The 15039-nt window shown below is 36.3% G+C and overlaps 1 protein-coding gene across 4 annotated transcripts in view; it reads left to right on the top strand.

Moving 5' to 3' along the window:
- The window catches only part of LOC137038998 (3',5'-cyclic-AMP phosphodiesterase 4D-like), a 181629-nt gene that overhangs the window by 21047 nt on the left and 145543 nt on the right, over window positions 1-15039 (top strand). The window contains exons 4-5 of one of the 4 annotated variants that reach the window (XM_067414092.1): window positions 1053-1146; window positions 6719-6951. In XM_067414092.1, the coding sequence (XP_067270193.1) occupies window positions 1105-1146; window positions 6719-6951 (275 nt within the window). In that variant the 5' untranslated portion in view covers window positions 1053-1104. Of the gene's footprint in view, window positions 1-1052; window positions 1147-6718; window positions 6952-11884; window positions 12463-15039 lie in introns of those variants that run through there. The other 3 variants (XM_067414095.1, XM_067414102.1, XM_067414093.1) reach the window with 3 other exon arrangements.

Raw genomic sequence — 15039 nt, 5'->3', positions numbered from 1 at the left:
AAGTGTACCATATTGATTCAGGGTAAGCAGTTTGGAAAATGGATTCATGTTGTACATTCTCATTATATAATTTTTGTAAATCTTGAACACAAAAAAAAGTTACAGACAGCAGCTTTAAATATATTAGGTTGATTAAACACAATCAAATTAAGTTGTGAGAAAGTGTTGAGGGGAATTTTGAAAATTTTAAAACTGTTAAAACTGAACAAGAGGCAAAGAAATAATATTTTAAAAATAAAATATAAAATAGTTTATGAATAAAATTTGAGTGCAGATTAGAAAAAAAAGTGTAACCCATATTTTCCACAAGGGGCTTTAGGTCATATTCAGTTTTGTGCTGATTGCATTTTCAGGAGAAAAGATTGATTTCACTTGTGAATTATGTTCTGACTGATGTTACTATATACCTAAAAAAAGAAGCCTTGCCTACCCAAATAATAATGCACTGACATGAATAATCACCCACCCATATAATGGAAAAAAATGTTTTAGGATTTTGAATACCTCCCAGAATCTCAATTTAACATTTAAAAATGATGGATTTACATGCTTATATTTAAACAGAACATGCCTAGAGGAAAGTATTGAAATGCTAACTTGAGGTTTTTAGATTATTTGAAGCAGCTACCATCTGTCAAAGATTCTGTTTGGTTTTTACCTTATTTGAAGGTGAGTTTATTCCACCTCTTGAATTATTTATGAAGCACTAATTAAGATTCCGTACACCATTCCAAGGTCATATCAAATACTTGCAATGATTATAATAAACGTAATGAGATATGTGACAGCTCAGTGTATGTAAGTGTACATGCGGAATTCTGTAGTCTATGCTTTTGAAAGCAGATATTTATTTTTTCATGCAAAACTGCCACTGTGCCATAACTGTACAATATTTGTTTGTATGGTGGTAGTTTCCTTCCTTGTTAAAATGGGATTTTGAGCTAAAATGTGGGCATTTGTTCATGTGGCGTTATCACTTTTTTCCCCCCCATAGAGTCTCGTGATCTGCATGATATCAAACTCTCACTTTCAATATTTTTATTTTATTCTAGGACTTCCTACATCTTGAGGCTGTAACCTAACCCTTAATCTGGGGGACAAACAATGCAAGAGAATGCCTGCAGTGGAGAAAGTCAATTGGAGAGTGTAAGTGCACTGAAATCATTCATGCCATACACATGCACAGACAATTAACCTCTAATATGTGTAACTTTTATTCATTTTATTGGACAATATGCAAGCACTGAGTAATTATCCGTGTCAGTTAAGATGAGTATTAATCATTAGTGGGCACCAATGGAAAGAGCAGCTTGTTTTGACTGATTAAGAACAGATGGTACAGGTTTAAATAGAAAACTATTTCATGAAGATGTTCACTTAAAGAAGCAAATGGCAACAAAGGGAAATCATTACTGCTTTCACCTGAGATATAGTAGATCTGAAGCCTTGCAGAATGTTTAAAAAAACTTTAACTTGTAAAACGGTATATCACCCTATGGGTTATTTACCAGTACTTGCAAACAGTTTGTTGGCAGTGATTAATGATCTGAGCTGTGAACAAGTGGTTGTCCAAGATTGAAACCCCGGAAGTAGTGACCCATGAACTGGAGATTTATTTTTGTATTTTTTAAGAAATTAATACATTTATTCAGCAGGGATGCATTACATTTTTCAAAAGTGACATTAATGTGACAAAAACATCTAATAAATGCTGTTCTTTAACTTTCTATTCATCAAAGAATCCTGATTTTTTTTATTATGGTTTCCACAAAAATATTAAGCAGCACAACTCTTTTTAACAAGTTATACTTTTTTTCTTTTTCGTTCTTCAAATATGCATGTTAGAATGATTCTTGAAGGATCATGTGACACTGAAGACTAGAGTAATGATGATTATACAATTATTTTTGCACCACATGAATAAATTACATTTTAAATTACAAATAGATTACAATTATATATATAAAACTTCAAATAATGATCAAATAGCCTTAGTTAGCAAAAAAGTATTCATTAAAAAAATTATAATTATCTTACCAGCCCCCGAAAATTTGAATGATAGTCTGTGAACATTTTCTTTTTCATTGAATATTGAGAGAGGAATATGATTTGTATTAATATACATTTTGAAAGAAAATTCTTTATCACAATAATTCTATACTGATATTTCACTTATTCAAAATAAGTCAAATATTACATTTATAATTTTTTCCTCTGTATTTTACTCACAAATTATTCTGCTTTTCAGAAATAAACAATGCACGTCTTAGAACAGAAACATTTCTCAAAAGCAGTCACTCTGAGCCCAGCACACAATGAATCCATTCACCCTTAGAAAACTATTTATGGAAGGGCTTTATATCCCCAAATGTTACATTTTAATTACTTAATAGTATTGTTTGTCATAGTTATTACACTATAATCTTGTACATCTGAAAATGTTCACATTGCATAGTGACGAGTTTACGGTGGTTGCCATTTAGTGGTTTGCGAGATTATAAAATCAAATGTTTTTTTAAAATCCTGATAGCCTTTAGCCTCATAGTGCGGTATGGAAGTTTTATACTGAAGTATGTCTCTAAAATATATCCTTACAGGACTAGTCTCAAGGAGGCAGATGAAGAAGTGTAGTCTTTCATTGGAAAGATTAATGAATTGAGATTTGTCAGTGACCTTTTGTCATTTAGCTCTAGGCTACATGATAAGAGACTCATCGGTTGTCATCACCTGTGTAACCTGCGTTACTGATCACATCACAAAAGCCCGGGGCAATGCTGAGGCTCCATTGGCATGGTGTTTAGCTCTATATTTCAGGACTTAATGATGCCTAAAGTTTTAAGGACTTTTTAATGTCATCTAAGTGTCTTTATATGTGAGTTACAGCTCATTTAGTCCATTTTAATTTTCAAAACTTCCTTTACACAATTTATATTTTTTATTAAATGTGCAATTCATTTTACTTTAGTGTTTGAATGGCAAGTTAAACTGTCTAGGCTATTTACCTTCCCTGCAATTCTTAGGAATCATTTCAGAACATTTGGGTTTAAATCTACAGTAAAAGTAGAAAGAAAAAAAACATCTGCTTTGAAGTCTGTTAAATATCAAAAACTCTCTCTTGATAAAGTACCTCATCTGTGTGCCATTCTTCATCCATGTGACATCTTTAATCATTCCCCTCTCAAATCACATTTACCAATCTTTCAACGCAGTGGAGCGCTGCAAAGCATCAGTGATGATAATTAAAATGTTGATATATTCAATGTCTCTGAAAACACTGGTAAATGGATCAAAGATTTACTCATTTATTTACTCGCTTATTTATTTATGAGCTGGCCGATGGTTTGCATATTTCATTTGGGGAATAAGATTGGGGTGTTCCCCCAAAAGCGAGCATGTTTTCTTGTGGTTAATGTGTTTTTCATGGGATGTGCCATCCGAGTAGACAGGTGAGGGATTGTTTTTTGCTGTCACCTTGAGCCAAAATACATTTATTTTCTGTTCAAAATTCTTATTTCACAGTCAAGTGGCAATGATTTAAATTTAAATGTAAAAATTATTTTTAGGTAACATCTGTTTGATCATCAAAGCTAAAATTGCTTGTGAAAAATCAATGCAATTTAATCCTCTACCACCTTCCAAAATAGGGCCACTGTATATTTTTATGTGTGTGTGATTTATACACTCACTGGCGGCTTTATTAGGTAGACCTGCCAGGTTTGATCCTCTTTTGCCTTCAGAAGCACCTTAATAATTTGTGGCATAGATTCAACAAGATGCTGGATTCCTCAGAGATTTCGGTCCATATTGACATGATTGCATCACAGAGTTGCTTCAGATTTGTCAGCTGCACATCCATAATGCAAATCTCCCGTTCCACCACATCCCTAAGGTGCTCTATTGGATTGAGATCTGGTGACTGTGGTGGCCATTTGAGAATAGGGAACTCATTGCTGTGTTCAAGAAACCAGTCTGAGATGATTTAAGCTTTGTTATCCTGCTGGAATAATCAATCAGAAGATGTGTACACTGTGGTCATAAAGGGATGGAAGTGGCCCAAAGTGTGCCAAGAAAATATCCCTCACACCAGCAGCCTGAACCGTTGACACAAGTCAAGATGGATCCATTGCTTTCATGTCGTTCACGCCACATTCTGAGCATGCCATCTGAATGTTGCAGCAGTAATCGAGAGCAATTTTGGTGAGACTATGCGAAAAAGCATGGACATTTAGAATATCCAGATGATATATCCCGTTTCATCAACACTTTCTCCCCTAAACCATTAATAATGGACACATTGCATCTAACCGGCTTGCTTTTGAAGAGGTAAATTAATTGTTCCTGAAGGCTAAAACTATTTTAAACGCTTCAGTTCACATGGAACACCTTGTTTTTGCTTTCAGCGCTATCGAAGTGAACACAATTAAGTAATTAATAATGTATGAGGTGATAAGGTTAATGTAAATCTCTTGAGAGATGTTTCTATAGAACAGAACACAAAGGAAAATGTAAATGCCAGAAAACAAGAAAATACTTTGTAGCACAGGTACCCCTTAATTTCCCCTTCAGTCAGGGATCTGAATTGGGTTTTGACTAAGAATTATAAAATAATTTATCTTTTAGGGTAATTGAACTTTTTCATTGCGTTTTGGGTAGCCAAAATCAGTGCCTGAGAACAATGAGTGCTCTTTGACTCTGACGTTTTGTGTGAATCAATGGTGATTTGTGTTTTCTACTTTGTCCTGAGGCTGTTTGGAAAGAGCTGGTCTCTGTATCAAATCGATATCGTCTTGTTTCATCCAGAGGGAGTGACGGTTCTCTCATGTGTCTTCAGAGCATATTGTCAAAAGAGGAGTGGACTGACGATAACACAAATCAAGAATGATGAATGAATTGATGGATATGTGTCACATGATCTTTAAGAAATCATGCTGATATGTTGATTCGGTGATCAAGTAATGTTTCTTGTTTTAACCTTTTAATTGTGCTACTTAATATTTTTGTGGTAACCATACTTTTTCCAGTATTTTTGCATATGAACTAGTTTGCTGTTATACACCAATCAGACATAACATTATGACCACCTTCCTCATATTGTGTTGATCCCCCTTTTGCTGCTAAAACAAAAAATCCTTTGATGCATGGACTCCACCCCTGAAGGTGTAATGTGGTATCTGGCACCAAGATGTTAGCAGCAGATCATTTAAGTCCTGTAAGTTGCAAGGTGGGGGCCTTCATGGATCAGACTTGTTTGTTTAGCACATCCCACAGATGCTCGATTGTATTGAGATCTGGGGAATTTGGAGGCCAAGTCAACACTTGTGCTCGAACTCAAACTGCAAAACTCGTTGTGCTCCTCAAACCATTCCTGAACCATTTTTGCTTTGTGGCAGGGCACGGTATCCTGCTGAAAGAGGCCACAGCCACCAGGAAATACTGTTTCTATGAAAGGGTGTACATGGTCTGCAGACTGGGAACAAGAGCGGCAGTTTTGGAGATGCTCTGACCCAGTCCAATTTGGCCTTTGTCAAACTTGTGCAAATCCTTACACATTCGCGCTTTTTTTCCTGCTTGTAACACATCAACTTTGAGCACGAAATGTTCACTTGCTGCCTAATTTATCCCACCCACTAACAGGGGCAGTGATGAAGAGATAATCAGTGTCATTCACTTTACCTGTTATTATGCCTGATTTCCATATATATAGTAATGTAAAAACTTTTCACGTGGGCTGATTTAGATTTATATATTCAAACACTTAATTAGGCCAAGGTTAATGGAACACAGGTGACTCATTCATTATAGAATTAAAAGCTATTAAGATTAAGATGGTCCATTAAGATTATATATATATATTTTTTAATTTGACTTGTTTTAAGTTTAAGCTTACCATATAGTGCAAGGCTAAAAAATCACACCTAAAACGTATCATATAACAAATGGATCATCTAAATTGATCATCATAATAAAAAATCTAAATTGTTTAAAGGTCCCATTCTTCGCGTGTTTTCAAAGCTTTGATTATGTTTACAGTGTGCAATATAACATGAGTTCATGTTTTGCGTGTTAAAAAACAGCGCTGTTTCCTCTGTCCTAAAAATGGCCTGATGATTTCCTTGTTCTATGAAGTCCCTCCTTCAGAAACACGTAACGAGTTCTGATTGGGCCAGCGCTTCCCGTGTTGTGATTGGACAGCAGCTTAGCGGACTTTGCCCGGAAAGGTCCCGCCTCTTACCATAACGGGGAGGTGGGAGAGCAATTTTGGAGAGCCCCCTATTTTGCATGTTCTTGTGGGCGGAGGGTTAGTCAACAAACGGTTCTAGTGACGTCATTACATCCCTGCACTTCCTGCTGTAGTCCAAACCGGCCGTACGCTGTAGGCTTTGAAAGGGAACTTCTGTTAAATAAGATATCTCGCTTGGCATTGATCTTTGAGCTTTATAATTTTACAGGTATTATTTATGCTCTAACAGCAACATTACACACTAACTAAAGTTTGAAAGATGGAATCGCGAAGAACGGGACCTTTAATAGAATCTGTACTTGTGTACTTTGTGAGAATGAATCAGCTTTCAGATAAAATTTCAGACTAATTTTTACAAATTAACCTAAATATGACTCATGATGATGTAATTATCTATTTTTCATAAAAGTGTCATGTAAGTGCTGTAAAACTGTAATACATTGAGAAAAAACCTTAATCAAACTCTCACCCTCTCAGGTCTCAGATTGTTCCCCAGAGTCCCCAGACTTATGCCCGCTGTCCTGCATGGAGCCCTTTGCAGTCCGAAGGCTTTCCTGTCGGACCATCCAGCTGCCCCCTTTGGCCTTCAGGCAGGCAGAGCAGTATTACTTTGAGAGGAAACCAGAGACAGAGACGTCCCAGCCTCGACCCACCAGCCTCCCCTTGAGAGCACCCCCCCTCATTGCCATCACTTCTGCAGATACAAGCAGGTAACCAGCTGGGATTACATTTTCTCATTGTTCATCATTCATTTTATGTTCCGTTTTGCAGAAAGAGAAAGATTATTTATTATCAGGGTTGGGGGTATGCATGACTTTTTTTGATGAACTAACTTACTAAATGTATGCATTGATATTTGAGTTAATTAATGCAAGTTGCTTTTCAGTTTATTTCATTTGTTTAAAGATTTTTTAAACTACTGATTTGAAATTCCCATAACGGTGTGTCACTTTGATATGCACACTCATGTATGCATTGTAAAAAACAAAAAGTACAAAAAGAAACAAAACACATTACTTTCAACTTTCAAAAGTTAAAAAAAAGTGTTCTACGGTAAGTAATATAATCCATAATGTTAAGAGATATTTTGTATGCCATACATGATTCAAAGGTAGGGTAGGTAAGAATTATCTAAAACACTTTTGTCCAAATTTGTTTAAACTTTCTTTATATGTCAATACATAATTAAAAGGTAAGTACTCTGAAATAGAGAGTATAAAAATCGAGTGACTCTAGACTTTTTAATCTGCAATAAACACCGCTCATTATTTTCGTTCGGACCGAAACAAATGATTGGCTTGGGCGACTGTCACTCTCTCTCGTTACCATGGCAACCACCGCTTTCGCTACAGGACCTGCCCACATGCGCGCACCTGTTTGATTTGAGGAGTTCAAGACAAGGTAATCTTCATTCAGGTAATCTTTCATTTTGATTATACATTTTTTTGGTTTATGTTTTCATGAAGCATATCACTAGCACACGTTGCTGCCTAATATAGCTTACATAACATTACTCAGCATAAAGTTACAATGGTAGTGATGATAAATACTCAATATGCTTAGCTCAAGTTGATCACTGTCGTGTTGAATTTCGCAAAATGTAACTTTAAATAACAAAATGCATGTGTAAAAGCTAGTACACCGCATCATTTTTTTTTAGAACTAAGTTAGCTTTAGCTACTACTAATCAACAATGTTTTCATCATGGAAACTCTTACATGCAAAACACAGTATATGTTATGAATCTTACACGAAATTCATCTTCATCACAGTATAACTGATGTTATTGAAAAAACATGTATCAATGCTACCTGTTTTTAGCTTGGCTTATAAATATAACTAGCTCGTTACCGAATCAAACAAAAATATATTTTAAACTTTACCAGTACCGGTATTCTAGCTTGATAGTGAGTACTAAAAGACATCTTATGTGTTTATATTCATACTGATAAAGTTCAATTTTTTTATTACATGTGATCGTGACATGATGTCACTACATCTCCTTCTTCTCCACTCGACTCAGGTCAATAATGCGTCTTCCAGCTGAGCGGCCGGTGTAGCATGTTCATGTGCTTTAGGGGCGTGGCTTTGGAAAGAGCCCAGAAGGGAGAAGGTGGTGTGAATGGAAATAATGAGCCGTCTTTAAAACAGTCGTGAGAGGTCTACAGAGTACAGACACTCAATTTTTATACTTTCTTTTTCAGAGTACTTACATTTTAATTACAGTACACAAACATTTTGAAAAAAAGGAAAAATAAAAGGATTCCTCCCCGGAGAAGCATTACAGTCTTTCCACTCGCAAATTCCGCCTTGTAAATAGCTAAGCTAATGGGAGATGAGACTCTGATTGGTTTATTGCACATTATGCCTAAAACACACATGACTCATTAAGAGAATAGGGACAACCCTTTTGGACCATGCGTCTGGTGCACCGACCGTTTTTTCTGTCGTTAAACTAGCAAAGTTTGATTCGGACACGCCCTAAGTGCACCGGCACAGTGTGCATCAGAGTCAGACCATGTGTGCAGGTCGTTATAATATGTTGGGTTAAAATAAACTGTCAGCTTATTAATGTAGTATAGACTAAATGGAATTTTTAGTTTGTTAGACAAAATGTATTATTTTTTTTTTAATTTTTTTACATGGCTTTATAGCCTTGTGATGTTTGATGAAACATGGTGGAACAGATTAGCGGTCCAAAGAAGGAATACAGTCCAACCGAAGACAACTCAATCATAGCTAGCATCTTTCTCATAATTATCATCTAAAGCAAAAGATGATTGACAGTCATGTCAGCTAGAGACAGAGAATCTGTCAATCAAATGCTTAGTGATATGCAACATCAGCTCCTGTCTACGGCACATAGACTTTATGAATGCACACAAGACTTGTTTTTCCCATCTGATTATGGTAAATTCTTTTTTCAAAGTCCCAGGAGGCCTGAGTCTCCAACTTTGAAGACTGGATTTTTTTTAAGTTCAGACCACCGAAATTCAGACATTCACAAATTAAGATTTCTACTTGCATTGCAGAAACTGAATGAACTATTGGCTTAATAGTGTTACACGGGACAGTTTTCAATCGTCTTTTCGGAATAAGCCTTGTGTCTTGATTGTGTGTATGCATCATTTTACTATTTTATGTCAGGGCTGTAATTCACAAGGTCATGCTCCCATATTTACAATTCAGTGAATATTCTAATATGCAGACTTCAGTGGTTAAATTGTCTCAATTCTTCTTCCCCCCGTTATCTCTAATGGAAAGAGTGCTTCATCAGACACCTCTCTATTACACACACTTGTCTTTGAATTGCCTTCCTGTCAGCGCTGTCATAAGCAGGACATTTTAACAAGGCTTTGGTTTTAGTGCCTGAACTGAGGGGTTGACTCGCATTGTATTTGAGTGAAAAATGATCTCTGATAAAAGAGAGATGGTGCAAAAACAGATTTGCTGTCAAAAGTAATTTCATGCTTGTAACTTCAGGATTCTGTGTGGTTGTTTGGTGATTATCGTTCGCTCAGGTCGAATCAACACCTTAAGGCTCCTGTCAGTACTGTTCAGCACATGAGGAAACCTGGGTGTATGTTGACCTGTCAGGAGACTTAGTCACCCTACATTTATATTTGTTTTGGAAAAAACATCCATTATTTTTGAAAAATACACTTTAAAAAAAGTTGCTGCCTTAAAGGGTTAGTTCAACCAAAAATGAAATGTATGTCATTAATGACTCACCCTAATGTCGTTCCACACCTGTAAGACCTCCGTTCATCTTCAGAACACAGTTTAAGATATTTTATATTTAGTCCTAGAGCGTATGCAAGTGTATGTATACTATACAGGTTGCCGAGCAACGAGGGGGAGAGGACGCTGGCGTTGTCTGTTCGCCGCTTCTCCACCCAAAAATCATGTTAGTTGTACTGTTAGATTTAGATTTTTTTTTATTTTCTTATGACTGTGACTAGTCAAATAGTCAGAGCTACAATTGGGACTGTTGCTGGCAGCCAATGGACGTTGTTCACCTTTCGCCGTTTTCCAACGCTTCTCTGCCATTTTTGTTTGAATTGTTGGATTGGTTGTTTCTGGTTTGAAGGACATTTGATGGTGCTCGCTGCAGCTGCTCTCTCTTCTGGGTGTCGGCTGTGCACTGGTAGTCTCCTTCGGGCTTGAACTGCTTGGTGACTGAAGTTCACACTGGGCTAGCGTCATCAGCGTCCGGCATGATGTTGAGATGATCTGCTTCTCGGCTGCTGAGTCTCGGATGCGTCGCTGTTCCATCTGCATTGCAGCCGTGGAACGGCTTGGACTTCTGCGTCGACCCCAGTGTGTCCACAGAAGTGCCCGGAAAACTTTGCTTGCCTCCTGCATGGAGCTACAGCGATCCCCTTCACCTGGTCTTCAGCTGCGCGTCATGCCTCGGCGACGTCATCAGGACACTGCCGAATTGGGAATATGTTGCAATAGAGCCACGAGCGCTGGGTGAAGTGTAAAACATGGAGTGGACTACAGTGTACTGTGGAGCTTACAGAGACTTTCACCATCAGCTCTTTTTTCTGTTCAGAAAAGTGTTTAACTGTTATGTGTTGGTTTATTGTTTGTATTATTTTTTTAAACTTTTTATACATTTTTTGTTATTTTTCCCTTTTCCATTGTTGCACTTTGAGATTCTTCGGAATGAAAAGTGCCTTATGAATAAATTCTATTATTATTTTATGATTATTATACTGTCAATGTCCAGAAAGGTAATAAAAACATCATCAAAGTAGTCCATCTGTGACATTAGTTAGTTAATTAGAATCTCTTGAAGCATCGAAAATACATTTTGGTCCAAAAGTCACGAAAAGGACGACTTTATTCAGCATTGTACCTCTTCCCTGTTTGTTTTCAGTCCTCAAATAAAGATTAAAACAGCTATGAACAAGTGAATCGATTCATGATTTGGATCATCAATATCATGTGATTTCAGCAGTTTGGCGGAATCATGAATCGATCCACTGATTCATAACCATTATGAATAAATAATGGTTAAATATAAAATATCCTAAACTGTGTTCTGAAGATGAATGGAGGTTTTACGGGTGGAACGACATTAGGGTCATTAATGACATAAATTTCATTTTTGGATGAACTAACCCTTCAAATTAAGTACAATCAATTTGCATGTTTAAGTCAATTTAACTTAAATTGTATTTAACTGGCTTAAAAAAGTTGAATATTCTATAACTTATGTAGTAGTATTATTTTATTATTTAGATATATATATTAGATACACATATAGCCTACTATATTTGCTACATTAGGCCTAGGCCTATATCCTTATATAGCCTATATTTTGATAGTATTTTATTGGATATAAAATATTAATGGGCTATTAATGTTATATTAATATTTTGTTCATGTCATATGACTGACTAGCACGAATAAATATTGAATTTTGTCTTAAAGTTGTTTCCCCGCATTGTGCTGGACTTTAGGCTCCTCCCCCTGGGCTGTCAGTCAAACTGTGCCGAATAAATATCGATCTCCTCCCACCCGGCAGCATCACTTCTGTGAAGTGGGGATGAGAGTGAGAGCACTTGGATGTGTTATTCGTCCAGTCGAGGCGCGAGACTGGGATGCTAAATATTGTTGTATGGACCGCGAAAATTCGCTGGATTATTTGGGAAGCAGTTCGACGGGACAGGTGGAGTTTTATGTTGTTATTATGATAGGAGCGAGCAGCGATGTCTATAGATGATGAACTATTGGACCAAATGGGTCAATCGAGTGTAATTGTTAGTGTACATCAAAAATGACTTTTCTGTTTATAGCTTGTATAGGTTACTTAACATAACGCTTTCTTATTGATTTTATTCAAGTTTCGCGCCAATTCGCGCCAAAGCTAGCTGCAATAATTATCTCACAAAATAGTCTTTTGACGAATTTTAGCGAGTGGATACAACTGCAAGAATGGACGCGGGAAGCGATGGATCAACTTTGGTTTCTCCCAGTACCGATAATGCCCCAAAACATCTCTGGAGGCAACAGAACCCGGTTCCTCTTCAGGTCCAAAACTCTTTCGGCTCGCGCAAGAACTACCGAGTGAGACAGAGAGGTTTTTCCGACACGGAAAAGTACCTGAATCCCAGGACCATGGACCGGACATATGCCGTGGACACCGGTAACCGTCCCGGTTTGAAAAAGTCCAGAATGTCATGGCCATCATCCTTTCAAGGACTTAAACGGTAAGAATATGGGTTTGCCGTCTTGCCGTCCTAACCAAACTAAAATAAATAGCCTGCATTAAAAATACTTTAAACGGGTTTTATGTACTAGGCTAGAAAATAAATGATGTTCCAATATTTCTTAATTAATTTAGCACAATGTATAGATTATGCCTATATAGCTATATGTTTATATTATTAAATGCATAATGTATTAAATGCATATTACAATGTAGTTCCGCAGGAAACCCATGAAAGTTCTCATCAATCTGTTTCATGGGGTCTTACAAAAAGAAATCTAACCTATAATATAGTCTATAATGTAGTGAAATAGCCATATAATTACACATTTATAAATATCCAAGTCTTGTTTACTTTAAAGCTGTGAACTACTTTTACTTTTACAGTTGGTATTTTTTCGGAGGGATTTCGTAGCAAAGAGATGCGAGAAATTTAAAAATTGTATATCTGCTTAATTTTAAGCTAATAAGTTAATTTAGCATTTTATAAGTCAATTTTTGAGTACATTTGTCTAATTTTGATTTCATGGGGCTTTAATGTTATTTTTTATTTATATAAATCTACATTTTGTAAATATTTAGATTTATATAAATGATCTAATGAATATAAATGTCTTAAACTTTGCATTGAGATTTATGCAAACTGTAAATAGGATGCCATCTTGAGAAGCAAAAGAAGTCATGCATGTACAAGGTATGTGCTTTATACCATGCAGTGGTTTGTGAGTGACAGTGATAATTTATCCACATGCATTTCTAATTGGCTGGCTGTGATTTATTATTAGTTTTTATATATGTATATTTATTTATTTTAGTTTTTGCTTTCAGTCTGGAAAGAAATAAGAAATGAGGCCTGTTGCTGGAACCTTCCTGGTTAGGGCACTGTGCTGCAGATGAATTGCAGAATGGACTGGCATAGATATGGGTCAGAATATATATATATATATATATATATATATATATATATATATATATATATATATATATATATATATATATATATGTATGTGTGTGTGTGTGTGTGTGTGTGTGTGTGTGTGTTTGTTTAAGTATAAATGCCTTGTAGTTATAGTACCAAAAGGTTAGCAAATAGCCAAGCCAAAAGTCGAATGTTGAGGTAATTATAATCAATATTTCTAATTAGCCCAGAGCATGAGGCATGGCTTCTCCTGATGAGTTCGTGCATAAGTACTTTTCACATCTATTGCTCTCTGGAGAGCCCTCTGGAGAACTGCTGTCCTTTACAGCTCCTCCTTCATTCACAGAGTAACAAATAAAACTGTTTACACCCATCACAGACCCTGTTGATCTAGTACATGGCTAGAGGAGGCCAAAGGTTCAAATGTACCCTGAAGAAAAGCAAGTGTTTATCAGAGAGCCTTAGTTACAGCCAGAAATATGCAGAAAACCTTGTCAAGCTCATAATAGACCATTAGTTACCAATTTGATACCAGTCAGTCAGAGCAATAAAATATTTCCTTACCTTACATTTAGTTTTTTTTTTTTTCATTGTCAGTGGCAAATTTCATATTCACCTTGACAGACGTTGGCGATTTCGATTCCTTTACCTTTCTTCGGTCCTTATTCCTCAATGATTTCCCCCTCCTTCCTCTTTTATAACATAATGAATGCAAAAACAAATCAATTTGCGTGTCTTAAACACTCCTGATTTATGACGTCAGTGTTCAGTATAAACACAAATGGAAGAAAAGCAAGTCCTATACTGTCTATCATTAGGCAGATAATTGCTTCTATAGTCAATTTAAATCCAGTCTCTCATTACTGTACATGGATTTCCTATGATACTCGCTGAGGGGGTGAAATTCAACCCCACATATTTACCACGACCAGACTCAGTGTATGACTCACTTTTGTGAATGTTATTACAATTTTAATATCCAGGGCCCCTGTGCCCCTTCGTTTTGAGTTTTCTTTTGCTGAACAAATTGGTCTCAATGTTTGTTGAATGATATTTAAGATTAGTGGCTGAACGTAAGCAGCTTCAAGCAAATATGTTTTTTGTGCTTTCAAGAAAAGTTCAGGTCATATACATTTTTAGGTGCATGGACAAAAATGGCAACATCTACAGGGAAAAAATCTGTGCCTCCTGCTTGAGTGGTATTTTAGACTTCAGCGTTCATTGCATTTAACTTTTTATTCATAAAATGCTTTCTGATGACATTCGATCAGATTTTAATGCCATTTTATACTTAGTTAGTTTAGTTTATTGTAGTTTCGGAAAATCTTTTTGTATTTGTGGCAGTCGACAGTAACAGGTATAAACAAGCATAAACAAATTTCAACGCAATATTGATCTTTACACCATAGCCACACTTAGACTCCAACATCCCCCTCACAAGAGCAAAATCACTGCCATAGGTGTACAATGACATCACAGGAATTTATTTAACATGCTATGTTAGAGAATATGAAGGATCTTTGTGCATGGGCAGTCCGATATAACGGTCCCCTATTCCTTCGTCAAGATGGTAATAAGTTAACACATATTCACCATAGAGAGGGTGTGACTCAAAGAATGACCTGGCTTTTTCTCACAATGCGAGATTCACATAACGTT

The sequence above is a fragment of the Pseudorasbora parva genome, chromosome 13 (genome assembly GCF_024679245.1).
Source record: "Pseudorasbora parva isolate DD20220531a chromosome 13, ASM2467924v1, whole genome shotgun sequence".
Classification (NCBI taxonomy): Eukaryota; Metazoa; Chordata; class Actinopteri; order Cypriniformes; family Gobionidae; genus Pseudorasbora; species Pseudorasbora parva.
This window is presented reverse-complemented; position numbering and strand designations above follow the sequence as displayed.